We start from the raw sequence: 19855 nt of genomic DNA, 5'->3' as shown, positions 1-19855 counted from the left end.
TGCAGAGCAGGGTCCTGCAGACCTGGGCGCTGTGCTGGGGCAGGGACTCTGCTGGCTGCCAGGGACAGCTCTCAGCCAGACCTGGCAGCTGCTACCAGCATGGGGGGACAAGGTCTGGGTGGGAGGAGACAGCTGTTCAGGCTTGGAAGTGTTTTCTTTGTGTGGTGAGGATGCTGCATTGTTCAGGACTGCTCCCAGCATGACTTTAACTGTAGAATATTTCCAAGTAGGTTATACAGGGAGCACAGCAAGGCTGGGGCTGCATAAATTGGAAAATCTTGCTTTTTTAATCTACTGCTTTCTGTTGCCAGGATGAAAAATTGCACATTGATATTTATCTCTCAGTTAAGGTTCAGAAAATGAAAATAGCTTTTTCTCAGATCTTACTAAGCCAGGCAGTGACAGAAACCTGCACAGGGGCCCCTAGAAGCTGCATCAGTGTTGCTTTTCCACCCTCCTCAGGGTTGCTCTGATGTTGCCATCAGAGCCTGGAGAGCCAGAGCTGCCCCTGGGAAGTGCCAGAGCTGGGAGGGGTCTGCAGGGCAGAGCCAAGCCCCCAGGGCTGGGCTTGGCTCTGGAAGCACTGGCAGGGCCCAGCCCTTGGCACAGGGAAGCAGCTGCTGGCAGGGACAGCTCCAGGCAGCAGAGCCCTGGGAAGGGAGTGGAGGAAAAGTGCCCAGAGGCTGTGCTGAGATATTTAAAGTCCTCTCCAAACCCAGTGATTCCATGATTACTATTTTTACAGATCCCCATGCCAAGACACAGAAAATGTCCAACAGCAGCTCCTTCAGCCACTTACTCCTGCTGGCATTGGCAGACACGCGGCAGCTGCAGCTCCTGCACTTCTGCCTCTTGCTGGGCATCTCCCTGGCTGCCCTCCTGGCCAACGGCCTCATCATTAGCGCCGTAGCCTGCGGCCACCACCTGCAAACGCCCATGTTCTTCTTCCTGCTCAACCTGGCCCTCAGCGACCTGGGCTCCATCTGCACCACTGCCCCCAAAGCCATGCACAATTCCCTCTGGGACACCAGGGACATCTCCTACACAGGATGTGCTGCACAGGTCTTTTTCTTTGTGTTCTTCATCTCAGCAGAGCTTTCCCTTCTGACCATCATGTGCTATGACCGCTACGTGTCCATCTGTAAACCCCTGCACTACGGGACCCTCCTGGGCAGCAGAGCTTGTGCCCACATGGCAGCAGCTGCCTGGGCCAGTGGCTTTCTCACTGCCCTCATGCACACGGCTAATACATTTTCCCTGCCCTTGTGCAATGGCAATGCCCTGGGCCAGTTTTTCTGTGAAATCCCACAGATCCTCAAGCTCTCCTGCTCCAGATCCTACCTCAGGGAACTTGGGCTCATTGCATTTAGTGTCTTTTTGGTATTTGGTTGTTTTGTGTTCATTGTTTTCTCCTATGTGCAGATCTTCAGGGCTGTGCTGAGGATCCCCTCGAAGCAGGGACGGTACAAAGCTTTTTCCACCTGCCTCCCTCACTTGGCTGTTGTTTCCCTCTTTGTCAGCACTTCAGCATTTGCTTACCTGAAGCCCCCCTCCACCTCCTCCCCATCTCTGGATCTGGCCCTGTCAGTTCTGTACTCAGTGGTGCCTCCAGCCCTGAACCCCCTCATCTACAGCCTGAGGAACCAGGAGCTCAAGGCTGCAGTGTGGACACTGATGACTGGATGGTTTCAGAAACATTTAACTGTTGGTCAATTTCTGCAAATCACTTGTAATAAAACTCATTTTTGATACTTCTTGTTGGTTTCATTTTGGAGATCTGTTTCCTTTGTTTTAATATTTTCATGTTGTCAACAAAGTAAAGCCATTCCTTGTGCCATTTCTCATTTTGTTTCTCTCCACTTTCCCTGGAGCCACTGACTGTGTCAATGAGGAGCTGCACTGTTGGTGGCTTTAAATGAACTAAAGGATCTCCCAGCAAAGTTTTCTGCAGAGATGCCCTTTTGTTGCCTTCTCTGGAGCTGCAGCAGCAATGTCTGTGTGCAGAGCTGGGGGCAGATCAGGGCTGGCCCAGCAGCTGTGCCCAGCAGCAGCAGCAGCACTTGGTGTTGCCAGTGCTGCTGCCGTGGCCCTGCCCCGCTGCCCTCCTGGCCCTGGTGTTGCTGTAGGGCCTGAGTGCTCTCGGGGCCGGGCACAGCCCTGGGGGTGGCAGTGCCGGGGCTGCAGCAGGGACAGGCCAAGTAATATAATTATTTCATAATATAAATAATTTGTAATATAAAGAATCTTTGATAGTTGTTTTGGCTTTGTTCTTTTTTCCCCCTGTGTTTTAGTTTTTCAATATTGTCCATAAAATAAAAGCACTGTTTTTCCATTTCTCATTTTTTTTCTCCACATTCCCTCGAGCCACCGATTGTGTCAATGAGGAGCTGCACTGTTGGTGGCTTTAAAAGAACCAAAGGATCTCCCAGCAAAGTTTTCTGCAGAGATGCCCTTTTGTTGCCTTCTCTGGAGCTGCAGCAGCAATGTCTGTGTGCAGAGCTGAGGACAGATTAATGCTGAGTACAGCAGCCCTGCTCCTGCTGGCCGCACCATTCCTGATCCAGGCCAGGAGCCATTGGCCTTCTTGCCCACCTGGGCACACTGCTGGCTTATGTCCAGCCTGCTGTCCATCAGTCACTGCAGGCCCCTTTCTGCCTGGCTGCTCTCCAGCCACTCTGTCCCCAGCCTGCAGTGTTGCAGGGGTTGTTGTGGCCAAAGGGCATGACCCAGCAGTTGCTCTTGTACAACCTCACCTTGTTTGATTTGGGCCCTGGATCCAGCCTTCCAGAGCCCTGTGCAGAGCCCTCCTACCCTCCAGCAGATCAACACTCACATCCAGCTTGGTGTAATCTGCAAAGATATCCTTGTTTCCATGGGGCCCCTCATTGTCACAACGGCCTCTTGATTACCCCAGGCCCTGCACTGTAACACTGGTCTCCTTGGATCCATGAGACCATGCAGAGAAACAATGGTCTCCTTGGTTTCATGGGGGTCCAAAATGTGACAATGGACTCCTTGGTTCTATGGGGCTTCACAGTGTCACAATGTTCTCATTGGTGTTGCAATTTCACAGTGGCCCCTTGGTTCCATGGGGCCCCAGAGTGTCACAATGGTCCCATGGTCACATGAGGTCCCACACTGTCACCATGGTCTCTGTGATTCTACAACTCTCCTCAGTGTCACAATGGATTCTTTGTTTCCACGAGGCCACACAGTGTCACAACGTTCTTCCAGATTCCTTGAGGCTCCATCGTGTCACAGTGGTCCCTTGGTTACACAGGATCCTGCAGTGTCAAAATGTCCCCTTGGTTCCATCAGGCCCTGCAGTGTCACAATGTCCCCTTGGTTCTGCTGGGCTTTGGAGTCCCCCCATGCTCTCTTTGGTTTTGCAGTGTCAAAATAGTGAAACTCCTTGGTTACACAAGGCCCTGCAGTGTCACAATGGTCTCTGTGGTTCCATGAGGACCCAGAGTGTCACGATGCACTCCCTGGTTCCATTTGGCCCTACAGCACCACAGTGTACCCCTGGTTCTGTGGGACTGCATGGTGTCACCATGGTCCTATTAGTTCCACAAGGCCCTGCAGTGTCACAATGGCCCCAGTGTCCCCCAGTCATCACAGAATGACAGAATCAAATAGCCTGTATAAAACCAATGCCATAATACTGCCTTCTCACCCAGACCATGGCACTAAGTGCCACTGGAGAGGGACAGTGACTCTGTCACCCCCTCCCCGGCCAGCCCATTCCAATGCCCACTCACCCTTTCTGTGAAGAACTCCTTATTGTCCAGCCTGAATCTTGCCTGGTGCAGCTTAAGGCTGTGTCTTCTTGTCCTACCCTCCAGCAGATCTACACTCACACCCAGCTTGGTGCCATCTGCAATTTGTGAATGGTGGACTCGATCCCCTCAGCCAGATCATCAGTGAAGATATTAAACAGGACTGGGCCCAGCACAGATCCCTGGGGGACAGCACCAGTGCCTGGACACCAGATGGGTGCAGCACTATCCCCACCACTCTCTGGGCCCAGCCTCCAGCCAACTCTTTACCCTGGGAAGGGTGAACATGTCCAAGCCATGGGCTGCAGCTTTTCCAGGGAATTCTGTGGCTCATGGTTTTAAAGGCTTTGAAGTCCAGGCACACAACATCCACAGCATTTCCTGCATCCATAGGTGGGTCACCTGGTCATAAAAGCAGACCAGGTTGGCCAGGCAGGACCTGCTACCCCTAAATCCACACTGGCTGGCTCTGATCCCTTGGCCATCCTGTGGGTGCCCTGGGATGGCACTCAGGGTGATCTGTTCCATAACCTTGCTGGGCACCCAGGTCAGGCTGACAGGCCTGGAGTTCCCCAGATCCTCCTTCCAGCCCTTCTTGGGGATGGGCTCACACTAGCACCTCCAGTCCTCTGGGACCTCCTGCTGAGACAGCACTGATGGTAAATGATGGAGAGCAGCTTGGGGAGCTCATCCACCAGCTCGTTCATCCCCCTAGGATGGATTCCATCCAATCCCACACACCTGTGAGCATCAGAGTGGCACAGCAGGTCCCCAGCTGCTTCCTCCTGGATTACAGGGGCTGTTCTGCTCCCTGTGCCCACCTACCAGCTCAGGAGAGCACTTGTCCTGAGGACAGCCTGTCCTAATATTGAACATTGAGACATACAAGGTATTAAGCAGCTCAGCCTTTCCTTATCTTTAGTTACTATATTCTACACTGTGTCAAAAAAAGAGTAGAGGTTCTCCTTATCCCATATTTTGCTAAAAATTTATTTGTAGAAACATTTACTACTATTTAGCACAGAAACCGCCAGGTTAAGCTCTAATTGATCTTTCACCTCTCAGCTTTTCTTTCTGCATGACCTAGCAAGATCCTTAAACATTTCTTAAGTTGCCTGACCTTCTGTCCAAAGTTGATGCTCTCTCTTTTTTCCCCTTAAGCTCCCAAAAAAGCTCCATGGACAGCCAGGCCAGTCATTTTCCTCACTAGCTCATCTTTTGCCACACTGGGACAGGCTGCTCCTTCCCCCTTAAGATTACTTCCTTGAAATATGTCCATCCTTCCTGGATCCCTTGGTTTTTAAGGCCTGTGTCCCCTAAAAAAATCAGTACCAGATTTAGTACTCCACACATCAGCATCCTAAATAGATCAAAGTCTGCCCTTCCTAATTCCAGTGCAGAAGTTTTGTTGCTGCCCCTCCTTCTTTCACAGAACATTGAACACTTGATTATTTCATGGTCACTGTGCCCCAGGCTGCCTCCGAGCCCCACATCTGCCACCAGCCCTTCTCTGTTTGTGAACAGCAGCAGACAGAGCTTTCCTTGGCAGTGGGAGTGTTACCAAAAATTTAGTAAAATAGAAAAATCCTTAACCCCAATGTAGCATTAAGAAGCAGCATTCTTTATTCAGCTGGATGCACGGGGGATAGCTCCTCCCAAAGCTGTGCATGCTGAGAACAGGAAAGTTTCTGTTTCTATTCTGTATTTTGCACACATATTCATTGATTGTCCTAGACTAGACATACATATGATAATAATTTCCTCAAAATAAATAACATATTTCCCCTGTGGGCCTGGCTGAGCTGGCAGGACACTGAGGCTGCTGAACTTCCAGTTCCCCTTCTCACACAATGGGCATTGTGTGGTTTCTATAGGCCTGGGGTTGTGGAGAACAAGCTCCACGTGTGTGTTCACCTGGCGGAGACAATTTATCGTCTGGTTACATGAGGTCACAGAGTGGGCTATTACATCATAGACTGCCTCTGTGACATTACATAGCCAGCTGTGACATCACAGATAGGCTGTTCCATCGCAGACCATCTGTGGGGCATTGGAGAATGGGCTTTGACATCACAGAGGCGCTGTGTGACATCCCAGCAGGCTGTGTCAGGTCACTGGGTTGGTCAGTCTGCCCCAGCTCCCCCTCGCAGTTTCTCCCAACAAGTCCAATGCTGTTCATGCCCAGCAGGGTCCCTGTCCCCCGGGATCCCCCCGGCCCACCTGGGGCCGCAGCCTCCACCAAAGGATGTTCCATAGGATCCACACCAGCGCCTGACAGGGGACAAGGGGCCAGGGCTGTGTTACCAGGACATCAAGGACGTGGGTTATCTAGGTCACTGTGACCTGGTTTGGGTTCCCCATGGCAGGAAAGATGTCTGGCAGCTGGAGCAGGGTCTGGGAAGGGCCTCCAAGGTGGGGCTGGAGCCCTTGGGCTGTGAGCAGAGGCTGAGAGAGCTGGGCTGGTCCAGCCTGGAGCAAGGAAGGCTGAGGGGCTCCTCACGCCAGCCTGGCAGTGCCAGCGAGGAGGGGATGGAGAACACAGAGCCAGGCTCTTCACTGGGGGCATGGGGGGAGACAAAAGCCAATGGGTGGAAGGGGAAAGAGGGGAGATCAGCCAGGACAGGAGGAGATGAAATGAGTCAGGCTGGTGTCAGCATTTCCTCAACACCAAAAGCAACCTGACCTCCCATCTCCATCCACCACTGACAGCTTTCCAAATCAGGAATTGTTTGAGCTGTTTTGTCCCCACTACAGAACAAGCATCCTGATACAAGAAATTAATTGTGCTGATATCTATCACAGAACCATGTTTCTATAAAATTAATTTTAGTATGGAAATCACGTGTGAATGGTGGACTCAGCAGACCCTGCTGGGATATTGCACATAGCTCAGGGAAGAGCGGGATTGTTATTAAATTGTGTCCTGTTCAACTGTGGTCCGTTGGCCATGAAGAGAATCTTTCCGTGCCTCTGACTCTCATCAGTTCCTGACCCCCAAAGGACAGAAACCCTGATGAGCTGTGCTTCCCACTCCAGTGGTGGCACTTCCACCTTCCTCCATAGCCAGAGCAGAGCTCCCTTGTACCAGAAAGTCCCTGGCAACGGAGGAATGAAGGAAACAGGAGAGGCTGTGGGGATCAGGTGCGGGGTAGATCCAGGGACAAAACTGACTTTTGCATTTGATGGAGCTGTGCCTTCCCTTGGCTTTGTTGGCTGACAAGAAATGAACATCCCTCTGTGTCTCAGTCAGCTTGTTCTCCAAGGAAAGCAGGTGGGAGTTGGAGCCAAGGTTATGAAAGCTGCAGGTGCAGCCTGGGCTGGAGACAGCTCAGATTTGCACAAGGCTGCTCTGAGTGCCAGGGCATGGATGGGGGAAATGGTGGGGTGGGGGCAGGGACAGAGTCTGATTGATTGTCAGCTGTGAAGGGTCTTGACTTTCATATCTATTCAAACTGCATGAGGAGGTACTTGGATTCAGTGTCAGCTGGAGATAGCACGTATCAATAAATTAACAGGGAGAAGAAACCTAAATTGGACCTAGGAAATCTTTTCTCACTATCTCTTTAAATAGAATCTATTCAACTTGAATACACTACTGGAATTCATCTAATTAACCACAAAAGATTTGAAAATTAAATCAAATTACCCCCAGAGGCTTGGCTTGTTGAGGAGTTCTGAATGTTAATGAGCCCTGGGACACTGAATTCCTGCACTGAAGAGCTGAAGGCTGAACAAGCCTCTGGAGCAGGAAAATTCGGCAGCAGCCTCCAAGTTTCTGAGGATGTCAGCAGCCCCCACTGAGGCCATCCCTGCCCAGAGACCGTGGGGGAATGGGCAGACAAGGAGAGCGTCCCTGGCGCTGGGGCAGCACAACTCAGAGGCACCAGCGGCTCCAGCTGGGAAATGGAGTGTGGAATGTGGCTGGGGAAAGCCCTGCCTGGGCTGGGCCAAGCAGGACACACAAGCCCTGACTCCCATCCCCCAAACAATTCTCTCAAGGAAACATTTAAAAGGATTTACAGTTGTGTGTGTACTCTGAGTTGGACTCCCTGAAGAAATACCAATAAGAGATTCCCAGGAGCCCAAACCAACCAAACAGCCTTTACTGACTGCTTTAGAAAATCAGCAAAACTTTGGCAAAGGGTTAATGATAACATTGTAGTGGTTTTGGTCTGTTAATTTTTTTCCCATCTTGAGATTTCTTAATTAATGGATTGATGAGTGGGTCAGTTTTAGTGTTGGTTAATTATTTATGTGTTTATTTTATTGTGAGATAGGATTACGAGAAAGGTAAAGTAGACTTAAAATTTTAAAAGGGTATAAAGAAAATTTTATTAAAAGCATGTAAAAGAAAAAAGGTAGTAAGAATTAAAATAAATTCTTTAGAGCACTTTCTTTTCTTTACAATTTTTTTTAAAATTTGACAATATAAAGAAAATAAAGTTTCTAGTGGTTTACTATTCCTAGAATTGTCTTTTTTTTTAGTTTTAGGGTGATAAGTTTTTCTTGTTAAGATTATGGAGGTTTTTTACAGGAGGAAATTTTTTTTTTGTGGTACTTAACTTTGTTATGGATAACAGTTGTTTGGGGAACTTCGTTATTGTGAAATTGTCTTTATAGCTACAAGCTTTTTTACAGCTTGTTGATGGGCCATGTTGCCATGTTGACTTGTGGGGTATTGTTTTAAAGATGAGTTATAATAAAGTTTTTATTATTTACTTTTTAAATTATTTTTATCTCTGGGAATAGAGATCTTCTCTTGCGGATACTGAATTACGTTTTTTTTTCCTGTTTAAACTTCTCATGAAACTGCAGGTTTTTTAACATTTGTTTATTTTAGCATGGAGGTTTTTGTTTGATACAAATTTGAATTTTTAAAAAAGGTTTGTAAAGAAAAAGAGTTTTTTCTTTATAGTTTATAGGAAGATTTTAGTTTTAAGATTAAGGTATTCTTTTCTTTCTTTTAAATTGGGATTTCATTTCTTCTTTACTGACTTTGGTGGTTTTATGGGGTTTTTTTATATGCTTGCATTTTGTTTTTTCTTTATCTGGAGGGAGGATTGAAGTATTGAAAGGGTTAACATCTGACCTGCCAGTAACTTGTTGTGGAAGTCGTGGTTGTGTTGTGCTACAATTGGTTTTATGGTTGGTTTTTGGCTTTTTTTATGTTTAAGTTTTTAGTTGTAAGGTTATTTTGTATGGGTTGTAGGTTGTAGGGGTTTTATGTTTTAGTTGTGTTTGGGGGAGGGGACTTGGTAAGATTTCAATAGCTGTGTCTTGCTTTGTTCTGGTTGGGGTTTTGAAGCCTCTTGTTTTCCTGTTTGGTAGTTGTTGGGGTTTGGTTTGGTTAGAATGGGGCCAATGTGAAGAGGGGCAGCCTGGGGAGGGGAGAAGGGGCTCAGCCCATGGCAGGGTTGCTTGGTGTTGTTTTGTTTTGTTTGGTTTGGTTTGGTTTGGTTTGGTTTGGTTTGGTTTGGTTTGGTTTGGTTTGGTTTGGTTTGGTTTGGTTTGGTTTGGTTTGGTTGAGATGGGGTCCAGGGCCAGGGCCCACTGCTTCTTTGTTGACTGGAAAAGAAAGAGGAAGTTCCTGGGCTTTTTCATCTTTAACATTTGTGTTTCACAGAGACGTGTTCAGTATCTTAGTAGTTTAACAGATTGTCACTTTCACGAAAAAGTTTTACTTTTTAAAATTCTTCTCATCTCAAATTACAACAGACATTCAGTCAACATAAAACACTTCTCAAAGCATTGAGTTGAGCCATTGAACTTCACAAATTCTAAGCCTCTTCCATTTAATATTAATCAAAATTTGCAGGAGCACAGAAACAGAAGAAGACACAGAAAAAGAGCAAGGCAAAAAGATGCAGAGAAGCACACACACAGTTACCAACTCCTGGATTCCAGCACTGTTCAGGTGGAAATTCCAAGAGGAGGTAGGGTCAAGATGTGTGCTTGCCTTGTGGTCAGCCTTAAATACCCCTTGGTCTTGCTGGGTCCTTCCCCCAGGTGGGACTTGGGCTCATTTGGTCCCTCAGGAGCTGGGCTGGGGCTGCAGAGGTGGCTGTGGAGCATTGCCTGTGCTGTGCCAGGGACTGGCAGCCACTGCTGGGCTGGGATAGAGGCTCTGGGGGGATTGGGGTTCCAGGGCAGGGCAGTGCTGGGGTTCCAGGGCAGGGTAAGGCCGGACCTGCCCCTTCCTCCCCCACACACAAAATGTTTAGAGCCAACAATCTCCTCCAGTCTGACACAACAGGCAATGTTGGAGGTGGAACCCCAGTTCTGGCCATGGGTGCCTGAAAGAGAACGGCAGTTCTTTTCCATAGGAAGGAAAGCACAGGGCCCCAGTGTTTGGAAGGCTGTTGAGAGCCTCAGTGGGCCAAGGCCAGCCAGACTTGTCAGGAATGGTAGATTTTGTCTGGGAGCAGTCTTTGGATTTAGGGAATTTTGGAGGTGGAAACACAATCTCGGCCATGGACACCTGGAGAAGCAGGACAGTCCTTTCCCATAGGAAGGAAAGCACAGAGATTTCCCCAATGTTTTGAGGACAGATGGGAGGTGACCCTTGTGAAACCACTGCAGCCAGATTTGTACTGACAATATTCCTATGGGAACAATCCCTGCATATAAGGAAATTCGGAGGAGAAATCCCAAATCTGACCATGGGTTCCTGGAGGAGAAGGAAAGTTCTTTTCCATAGGAAGGAAAGCATGGAGTCCCCGTGCTTCAGCAGCAGATGAGAAGAGATCCTCAACATGCCAGGGTCAGCTGGACCTGTCAGGTGGCCCCTGGGAGGCCAAACAAACCAGACCTGTTCTTTGTTCCTTTGGTTTTAGGGGCCCCATGCTGTCACAATGATGCCTTGGATCTATGAGGCCCCACAGTGCCATAATGGTGCCTTGTTTCTATGGGTCCAGCAGTGTCACAATGGTCCCTTGATTACAAGAAGACCTACAGTGTCACAATAGACCCTTGGTTCAATGGAGTCCCACAGTGTCACAATGGCCCCTAGGTTCTGGAAGGCCCCACAGTGTCACAATGGTTCCACTGATTCCATCAGGCCTTGCAGTGTCACAATGGTCTCCGTGGTTCCCCAGGTCCCACAGTGTCATGTGACTCTTCTTTTCCATGAGCCTTGCAATGTCACAATGGACCTTTTGACCCTGAAGGTTCGCAGTGTCACAGTGGTCTCTTTGGTTCCACTGTGTCACAATGGACCATTGATGACAGGAGGCCACTCTGTGTCACCCTGGAGCTTTGGTTCCATGCAGGCCTGCAGTGTCACAATGAACCCTTGGTTCAATGGAGTTCCACAATGTCACCATGGCCTCTAGGTTCCATGAAGCCTTGCAGTGTCACAATGGTCTCCTTTGGCGGCCCAGTGTCACAATGGACCACTGATGACACGAGGCCCTGCAATGTCACAATGGACCTTTGGTTCCATGAGGCCCTGCAGTGTCACAATGCTTTGCTTATTTCATGGGGCCTCATAGTGTCATAATGATCTCCATGATTTCATGAGTCCCCTCAGTGTCACAATGGCCCCTTGGTTCCATGAGGCTGTCAAGTGTCTAAGTGAAGTTAAATGCTGCTAAGAGTTGTTTTCTTGCTAAGTTTTTAAATTTAATATAAGTTATAAGCTAAGTTAAATATTGTTAACTGTTAGTCCTCTTTTAAATTGCTAATTCATAGGTTATAATTTAAGTTAAATACTGTTTAGCAGCATTTAACTTCACTTAGACCTTGTGACTTACCTTACCTACACACCTGACTGGCTCAGCTATCCAAGGCACTCCAGCCCCTCAGAGAGCAGCATTTCTGCCACATTTCCCCAGCACAGGCACTCCTGTGTGCACACAGACACAAAGAGTCAGTGCAAGGCACCTGTGAGCAATTCCCCTGAGGACAGGGAATGCTCACTGTAGATTCTTTCACATCTCCCCAGTGGGTGAAGGGTTGAGCCTCGAGGAGTGGGGGGATCAGCCCAGACTCTGTGTCATTGTTCAGGATCCCTGAGTGCAGCAAATGGGAGAGTTCCCGGCTGGGAGAGGCCCCACTCAGAGGGAGTCGCTGGCCCAGGAGTGTCACTTTAGGACACAAAAGAACACAAACTCACATCGTTGTTCTCAAGGTGAAGAAAAAAGGGCAAGTTTATTTTCTGACTCCAACATATACAGCTTTCTAAAAGTGACAGTGGATTGGAGGGTGACAGTGACACCTCTCCAATGACACTGGACAAACCAACAGTCCATCAACTGTCTCCTCCAGAAAGGAATGCAAAACAATGAGTTATTTACAGAAAGTGTGTGAGAAAGTTCACTACAAGAATGTCAACATCAGAAGGCTTAGAAAATCTTAAAAAAACAGGGCAACATCTCACCGTTTTCCTTTAAAAAAGAAAATGAACAATATGATAAAGAAAATATGAACACTCTTCAGTGTCCACTTGCGGAGGAATCATCAGAGTGATCACTCTTATCATCTGCATCCGAATCATCACTCAATGATTCCCCCGCTTGATGCCTTCCAGGTTGGTCACGGTTTCCATCTTGCTCATCAGCTGGATTCTGTCTCTGCGGTTGCAGGTCAGGGTGAACACACTTCGAAGGTACCCAGCATACCCCAGTGTGTGTGGATACACAAGCATACCCGCGCCCCGAAGCGATATGGTCATAGGGACCTTCCCACTGTTTGGTGACTAAATTCTGCACCTGTACCTTCACTCAAGGCTGATGTGCCTTGTCCGCAGCCTGCAATGAGAGATGGTGATTCAAAATGACAAGGTTATTTGAGTTCTGCAGCACAGTGAGATGATTGATTGTGCACAAGGCTTTTGCCAACCAACTGTGCGTGGTTTCAACCTGCATTCCCCATTTTTGTTTTTCAAGAACCTGCTTCAGAGTACCATGAGCGTGTTCTACAATAGCTTGACCAGTCAGAGAATGAGGGATACCAAACTTGTGCAAGACACCCCACAACTGCAGGAACTGCCGCAACTTTTGCGATGTGTAAGCAGGAGCATTGTCGGTTTTCACAGCAGAAGGTATGCCCAGAACGACGTCCTGCCTCCAGTGGGCAAGGACGTCACGGGCCTTCTCCCCAGTGTGAGCCGAAGCCCACATCGCAGAGGAGAATGTGTCCACTGTGACACGCACATACTTAAGCCAGCCAAACTCGGCAATCTGGGTGACATCGGTCTGCCAAAGCTCCAAGGCCCTAAGGCCTCTGGGATTTACCCCAGCCAGAAAGGCGGAGCAAGTGCATGGCAGTCATCACACGACTCAACAATGTCACGAGCCTCAGTTGGCGTCAGCTGAAACTGCTTCTGCAGGGTATGTGCGTTCTGGTGGAAAAACCCATGCAATGCCTCGGCCTGCGCGAGTGTATCAGGCTGAGGTGCTACCCACGCTGGGTTAGCCAACTTGTCAGCCCTCGCATTACCTTCCACTATAAAGCCCGGCAAATTGGTGTGATTCCTCACATGCAGAACATAGAATGGATGAACCCGGGCCTGAATGGCACACCACAAGGTCTTCAGTAAATGAAACAAGGCAGGATTACTGACCTCCTTCAAAACGGAATGACCCAAACTCTGTGCAGTATTGGCCACATAGGCGGAATCCATGACCAGATTGAAAGGTTCCTGGGAAAATCAACCAATTGGGCTGACCCATCCTCATGAGCTTCCAGAACCTGCCACTCTGATTGGTCTCTCCAAGTAACAATGGCGTTTCCTGTTCTCCCTGAACCGTCAGTGAAGACGGTGGGTCCTTGCACAGGTTCCTGGCTATTTTTGGGCCGCAAAGAGATTTGTGTGAATTTCACCATATGCAGTAGCCTATGACTGGGCAGATGACAAATGATCTGCCCTGAAAAATTTTCCAGAGCACTCTGCAGGGACACACTGTTTGCAAAGCTCCATTCAAAATCCTCTCGTTGCACCGGGAGTATCATTTTTGCAGGATCCGCACCCATCAGTTGCAAACACCGTTGCCGGCATTTGATTATCCAGCGAGCAATCAGCTCAAACAATGCAGTTGCCGTCTTCTGCAGCTGATGGGGCAGGAAAACTGATTCCAACATGTGCGAGGAATCGGACCATTTGTCACTCCATTGGCCAATAATGCCCGTGGGATGCGAATCTGGAGTGGTGATGAACACAGTGACATCAACAGAGGGATCAATGTGATAAACTTGGCAAGCCGAAACAGCTCGCTGAACCACCTCCAACGCCATAAGCGCCGCAGGGGGCAGTGTGAGAGGCGACTTTAGATCAGAGTCTCTTTTCAACAAATCATACAGAGGAGACAGCTGTGCATCAGTTAGCCCCAAGTACAGACATGACCAAGTGATGACACCTACCAATTTCTGAGCATCATTCAGTGTCTTCACAGAATGCACAAATTGCACCTCCTGGTGACGGATCATCCCTTCCAGAATTTTGACCCCCAAGTATTTCCAAGGTGGTTGTTATTGCACCTTTTCTGGAGCCACCTGCAGTCCATGAGCATGCAAAGCATCGAGCAACCGAAACTGAATCCTCAGCAGCTCATCCTGGGTGGGCATAGCCACCAGAATGTTGTCCATATAATGATACAGACGTGCATCAGGAAACTGCTTGCCAACTCCAGACAAGGCAGGAGAATTCTGCATGCCTCGGGCACGTCCTCCATTGATATCTCTGTGCGGGTTCAGCCTCGATAATCACTGGCACTGAGAAGGCAAACTTCGGACTGTCATCGGGATGCAAAGGAATCATAAAGAAACAATCCTTCAGATCCACAATGAGGACCGGCCAGTCTGGGGGAAGCATGGTAGGCGATGGCATGCCCACCTGCAATGTTCCCATGCTTTCCATCATGGCATTAACCTTTCGGAGGTCTTGCAACAACCTCCACTTCCCAGATTTCTTTTTGATGCAGAAGATAGGAGTGTTCCAGAGACTGGTAGAAGGCTCCACATGACCCTGTGTGGGAATCCACAAAATTAGAGGATTTTGGGAAAGCTTCAAGATGCAGGCCTCAGACACAACAGAACTGTGAGCAGACCTATGCAGCAGCCATGAGATAGGTCAGCAGAAAAATTATTTAAACTGTAGAAAAGCAAGGGCAACTAGAACAATGGTCTGTGTATTAACACTTGTCTAGAATAGCTCTGTAAGCTATGGAAAGTTTATCTAGCAAGATATTAGGAAGATTAAAGCTTAATAATGGAGCTCTGTGCATTGTGTTTTAAGGCTTACAAGCACGTATTGTATTCCAAATAAGAAAGCATTGTTTTAACCAAAGGTACGTGTGCTTATGGTGATTGCCTAGAACTGCTGTCAATATACTTTTGCTTTGTGTGATTGGTCAAGAAATTATAAAGTAAGTTGTAACATTAAGTTCCTGGTCTGCTGCCTGGAATGTGAGCTGCTGGCATCTTCCCATTGTCATAACCATGTAATGAGACTGATGCTGAAAATTAAAGCAGCTCAAGGCACATTCTACAGCAGCCCTGTCTGGTTCGTGGTTTGTACAAAGCCCCCCTGACGGCTTCACCCTGGTCCAACTGCTCCTACACCAGGTTCTGAAGGGCAACCAATTTATCTTGAGGGAGGGGCCACTGCTTCTCCCAGACAGATTGTCCACCAGACACTGAATAGGAGGCGTAAGACACTCTGCGCCCTTCATCGCAGTGGCCCCCATCAAAAATCCGTCCTGATGCACAACCCTCAGACAGACAGAACATCCCTCCCCCAGAAGTTGGGAGGAGTTGAAGTAACATGAGGCCTAACCCAGGCTGTCTGTCCTTCTGGGTTCGCAACCAGCACTGGCTGCTCGCTCATGTAGCATTGCACCGTCCCTCCCAGGCCCGTGACAGACGTCCCCACCAGATCCAGGGGCCACTCTGGGGGCCAGGCTGAAAGGGAGAGAACCATGACGTCAGCACCGCTGTTGAGAAGCAGGCAGAGGTGGATTTCCGATGGCATCGCACCAGGAACAGACAGGGTACGCAGCATCTCGGGATGGTCCTTGGTCAGGACAGCAGTCCAGCGAACTTGAGGCGGCTTCATGTTTCCCAAGCCCAGTAAAGCCTGGCCATTAACATGAACAGTCGCCTTGCAGACATTGGACATGTGATTCAGTCTACCACACCAACCTCATAAGAACATGGGGAATTTGACCTTCTGTGCTTTCTTCCCCCGCTTCTTGCCAGCCTGCGCAGTCCCCTGCTGTGGCTACCTGCCCTGCAGTGCTGCCCAGACTGGCTGCACAGCGGCAGCCACGGCAGCCAACTTCCAACCTGAGGGGATGATGTCTGCACAGGCCTCCACCATCTGGGAGACAGTAGGAAAACCAGGCACAGCCACTATGACCCTCCTACAAGCATCATTCCAATTTCACCTCACAAGGTTTGCAATCCCAATCCTCTTTGCCATAGGATAAGACACCTACCTCTCCACAGACGCAGTCTGCCTTACCGCAAATGCCATGAAAGACTCATCAAATCAACCCCCTATACAATGGTCGCAAACGGCTGCCTTGGAGCAGCCATTTCCAGGGTCTGAACAATTGCTGCCGTGCCCAGCATGTGGCACTGGTCAAGCACAAGGGGATCGTATCCAGCCTGTGCCTGAACATTGGCATAAAGCCCTATGCCCAACAGCATGTCAACGACAACCCCATGCCTGGGGTCCAGTGGCGCCAATGCAGCATTCTGCACCACTGCATGGGCCACCAAACGAGCCCACTTGGTCTCAAAAACACCAAATTGCACTCAGTCAAAAAGAGAATATGCCACACGATTGAGGTCATGAGGCGTCAGCACGTCCGTAGCAACCCTCCCGAGACTCTGCATAACCTCAGCCAACTCCAAACCATGCTGAGCAACCTCATCATGGACTTCCATCTCCAGCTCATACAAAAGCGGTTCATAAGTGTTATGAGTAACACCCCTGAGCATAGGGAAAGCCTGGGAACCCCCTGGCAAAGCCACAGCACCTTCTGTGTCCTGGTACTTGGGCCCCACAGGGACAAGAGGCGATGACTGACTGGGAGCCAGGTAAAAACCAGTCACCCCCACGCCCCCTGCAGCACTGGCAGAGCCAGAGGAGCCTGCTCTGAGACCTAGCAGATGCCGGGAGGAAGCAGGCTCAGACATCTCGTTAGTCTTAGTTCTGGCTTCTTGCCAGAAACGCATGGGGTCCCTCGGACACACAGTCACCTGGCACGAGGGAAGCGTCCACAAATTCGACGAGGAGACGCCATGGCCCCGGGAACCCACCGGCCTCCCACCGGCTCTGTCGGAATTCGCACTAAAGGTAAATACCTCAGTGCCCTGTCGCGCCGCAGCCCCGGCAGGGGGCGCCTTGGTGGGCACTGGTGCGGGCATGGCCTGCAAACCCACTGCGGGCTGGCACATGTGACCGTGGTCACAGGGGTTTTCAGGATGAGAGAGAGACAAGAACGTTGACTCCATGATCAGAAGGCTTGATTTATTATTTTATTATATATACACTACCTTGTAACTATACTAAAAAGAAATAGAAAGGAAAAGGTTTCTCAGGAGGCTAAGCTAAAAATAGAATTGAAAAGAATGAATAACAAAGATTTGTGTCTCAGCAGAGAGCAAGAGCAGCTCTGCCGTGAGTGGTCAGTAAATCCAAAAAACCACAGGAGACCAATCATGGATCCACCTGTTGCATTGCACAGCAGCAGATAACCATTGTTTACACTTTGTTGCTGAAAGGTCTCAACTTCAGCAGGAAAAATCCTAATGAAAGGATTTTAATGAAAAGATGTCTGCAACAGGACGAGACCGGCGCGGGGCCCTGTCCCTGACATGGAGGAGGGGAGGGGTGCCAAGAGAGGTGCAGCCTGTGGAGCCGCATCACTGCAGAGCGGCACAAGGGAGCCTGGCACAGCCAAATCCACCCCAGGGGAACCATCGCCATCCTCCGAGTTGGACCCGTCCCCTAGCACACTGTCCCAGGGTGGGGAGAGAGCTCCACATCACACAGAAACTCAAACTTCCCCTCGTCCATGCCTGAGATAGAAGTGGTCCACTGGAAACTCCGAGGGGTACAAGAGCCAGACCCCTGCCAAAGCTCCTCACACTTTTTCCACTGCACCAGCAGCAATCCCACGTCTACTGTGCAATCATCAAAGAGGGCCTCCATGAGGTGTACCCCCACAAGAGACCACTCCTCCTTGGAGAACACCTTCCCAGAGTCCAAAAAGAGCCCTCGCTCTAGGGCCCACAGAAACAATCGCTCAAAATCATTCCAGGAAATAGAAACCTGTTTCCACTCCAGGACCCCCTCCAGAGGTCCAAAATGAGGGAATCCTTCTCGAAACCCACAGAGGTTGCCATCACCCCAAGAACAGCAGGCAAAGCAACAAAGAGGGGGGACAATACCGGCAATCCGGACTCTGTCTCAGCCTAGGCTGCAGTACACTTTGGCAGTCACCAGACGTCACTAGAGGACAGAGAAGAACAGAAGCACACATGGCTGTTCTCAAGGTGAAGGAAAAAAGTGAAGTTTATATTCTGACTCCAACATTTATAGTTTTCCAAAAGTAACAGCGGATTGGAGGGTGACAGTGCCACCTCTCCAATGACACTGATTAAACCAATAGCCCTTTAACTCTCTCCTCCTCCATAAAGGAATGCAAAACAATGAGTTATTTATACAAAGTGTGTGAGAAAGTTCACTACAAGAATGTCAAGATCAGAAGGCTTAGAAAATCTTAAAAAAATCAGGATGACACAAGTCTGGCTAGGCTTGGCCTCTGGTTACTGCCTCTCTGGTGACTGCCCCTGCACCACTGGAGCTCACTTGTTTCCTTCCTATGGAGACCATTGTGACACTGCGGAGCATTGTGGAAACAATGGACCATGGTGACACTGCAGGCCCTTGTGGAACCTGTTACACTGTAGGCCCTTAAGGAACCAAGAGGAGCATTGTGACCCTGCAGGGTAGCGTGGATCCCAGGGGCCACAGTGACACTGTGGGGCCTTGTGGAACCAAGGATATCTTTGTGGGTCTGTTGGGCTGCATGGTCCCAAGGGGCCAGTGTGAAGCAGCAGGACTTTGGGGAACCAAGAGGCCATTGTTGCATTTCAGGGCCTCGTGGAGCCAAAGGGCCATTGTGATCCTGCAGGGCACTATGGATCCATGGAGAGCACTGTGGCATTGCAAGGCCCCGTGGAATCATGGAGACCATTGTGACCCTGCAGGGCCTTATGGAAGGAAGGGGCCATTGTGACACTATGGGAAGTTGTGGAACCAAGGGAATCATTGCTGCACTACTGGACCCCAATGGAACCAAGGGGCCATTGGACACAGTAAGGCTTCATGGAAACCAAAGTCCATTATGGCACTGTGGGACCTTGTGCTTTTGGAGACATGGAGACCAATAGGATCCTTACGGACTTGTGTAACCAAGGAGCTATTATGACACCTCAGGGCATCATGGAAGCAAGAGAATCATTGTGGCACTGCAAGGCCTTATAGAAGCAAGGAGCCATTGTGACACTGCAGGGCCCTGTGGAACCAAGGCAACATGAAATAGGTGTGGCTGCCTTGGCCTCCCAGGGTTCACCTGACAGGTCTGGCTGACCTTGGAGTGTGGAAGGTCACTCCCATCTGCCCCTGAAACTCTGAGGCTCTGTACTTTCTTATGGATAAGAACTGTCCATCTTTTCCTGGCATCCATGGCCAAAATCAGTATTCCACCTCCAAATTTCTGTGTATCCAAGGATTGCTCCCAGACAAAAGCTCCCAGGACAGACAAGTCTGGCTGGTCTTTGACTCCTGAGGGGCAGCACTCACCTGTTTTCCAAACACTGGTGTCGTGGCTTGACCGTAAATGGGACGTCTGGGATATGTTGTTTTGCTGTGGTTACCTAATGGGTGTTCGGATTTTAAGATGAGCACCTGGTTTGACCAGTGGGGCATTGGATCCACCTCTTGAGACTACAAACCCAAGGAGTTAAAAGCAGGGCTCTTGTCCTTCAGAGCTCTCTTGGGATTTCCAGCGTGAAGGGTTGGGCCTCCCTCCCCCGGCCCAGTTGCTGGCTGGGCTGGGGGAGGG

General features: G+C 49.5%; 1 protein-coding gene across 1 annotated transcript in view; it reads left to right on the top strand.

The window, feature by feature from the left end:
• Positions 1-927: 927 nt before the first annotated feature.
• The window catches only part of LOC134433905 (olfactory receptor 14J1-like), a gene marked incomplete at its 5' end in the record, with an annotated part of 92915 nt that continues 73987 nt past the window's right edge, over positions 928-19855 (top strand). The window contains one exon of the mRNA XM_063182600.1: positions 928-1656. Coding sequence (XP_063038670.1) covers positions 928-1656 — 729 coding nt within the window. The remainder of the gene's footprint in view (positions 1657-19855) is intronic.

This window comes from Melospiza melodia, unplaced genomic scaffold, assembly GCF_035770615.1.
Source record: "Melospiza melodia melodia isolate bMelMel2 unplaced genomic scaffold, bMelMel2.pri scaffold_28, whole genome shotgun sequence".
Classification (NCBI taxonomy): domain Eukaryota; kingdom Metazoa; phylum Chordata; class Aves; order Passeriformes; family Passerellidae; genus Melospiza; species Melospiza melodia.
Note: the sequence above shows the minus strand (reverse complement) of the source record. Positions and strands in the feature narration are given on the sequence as shown.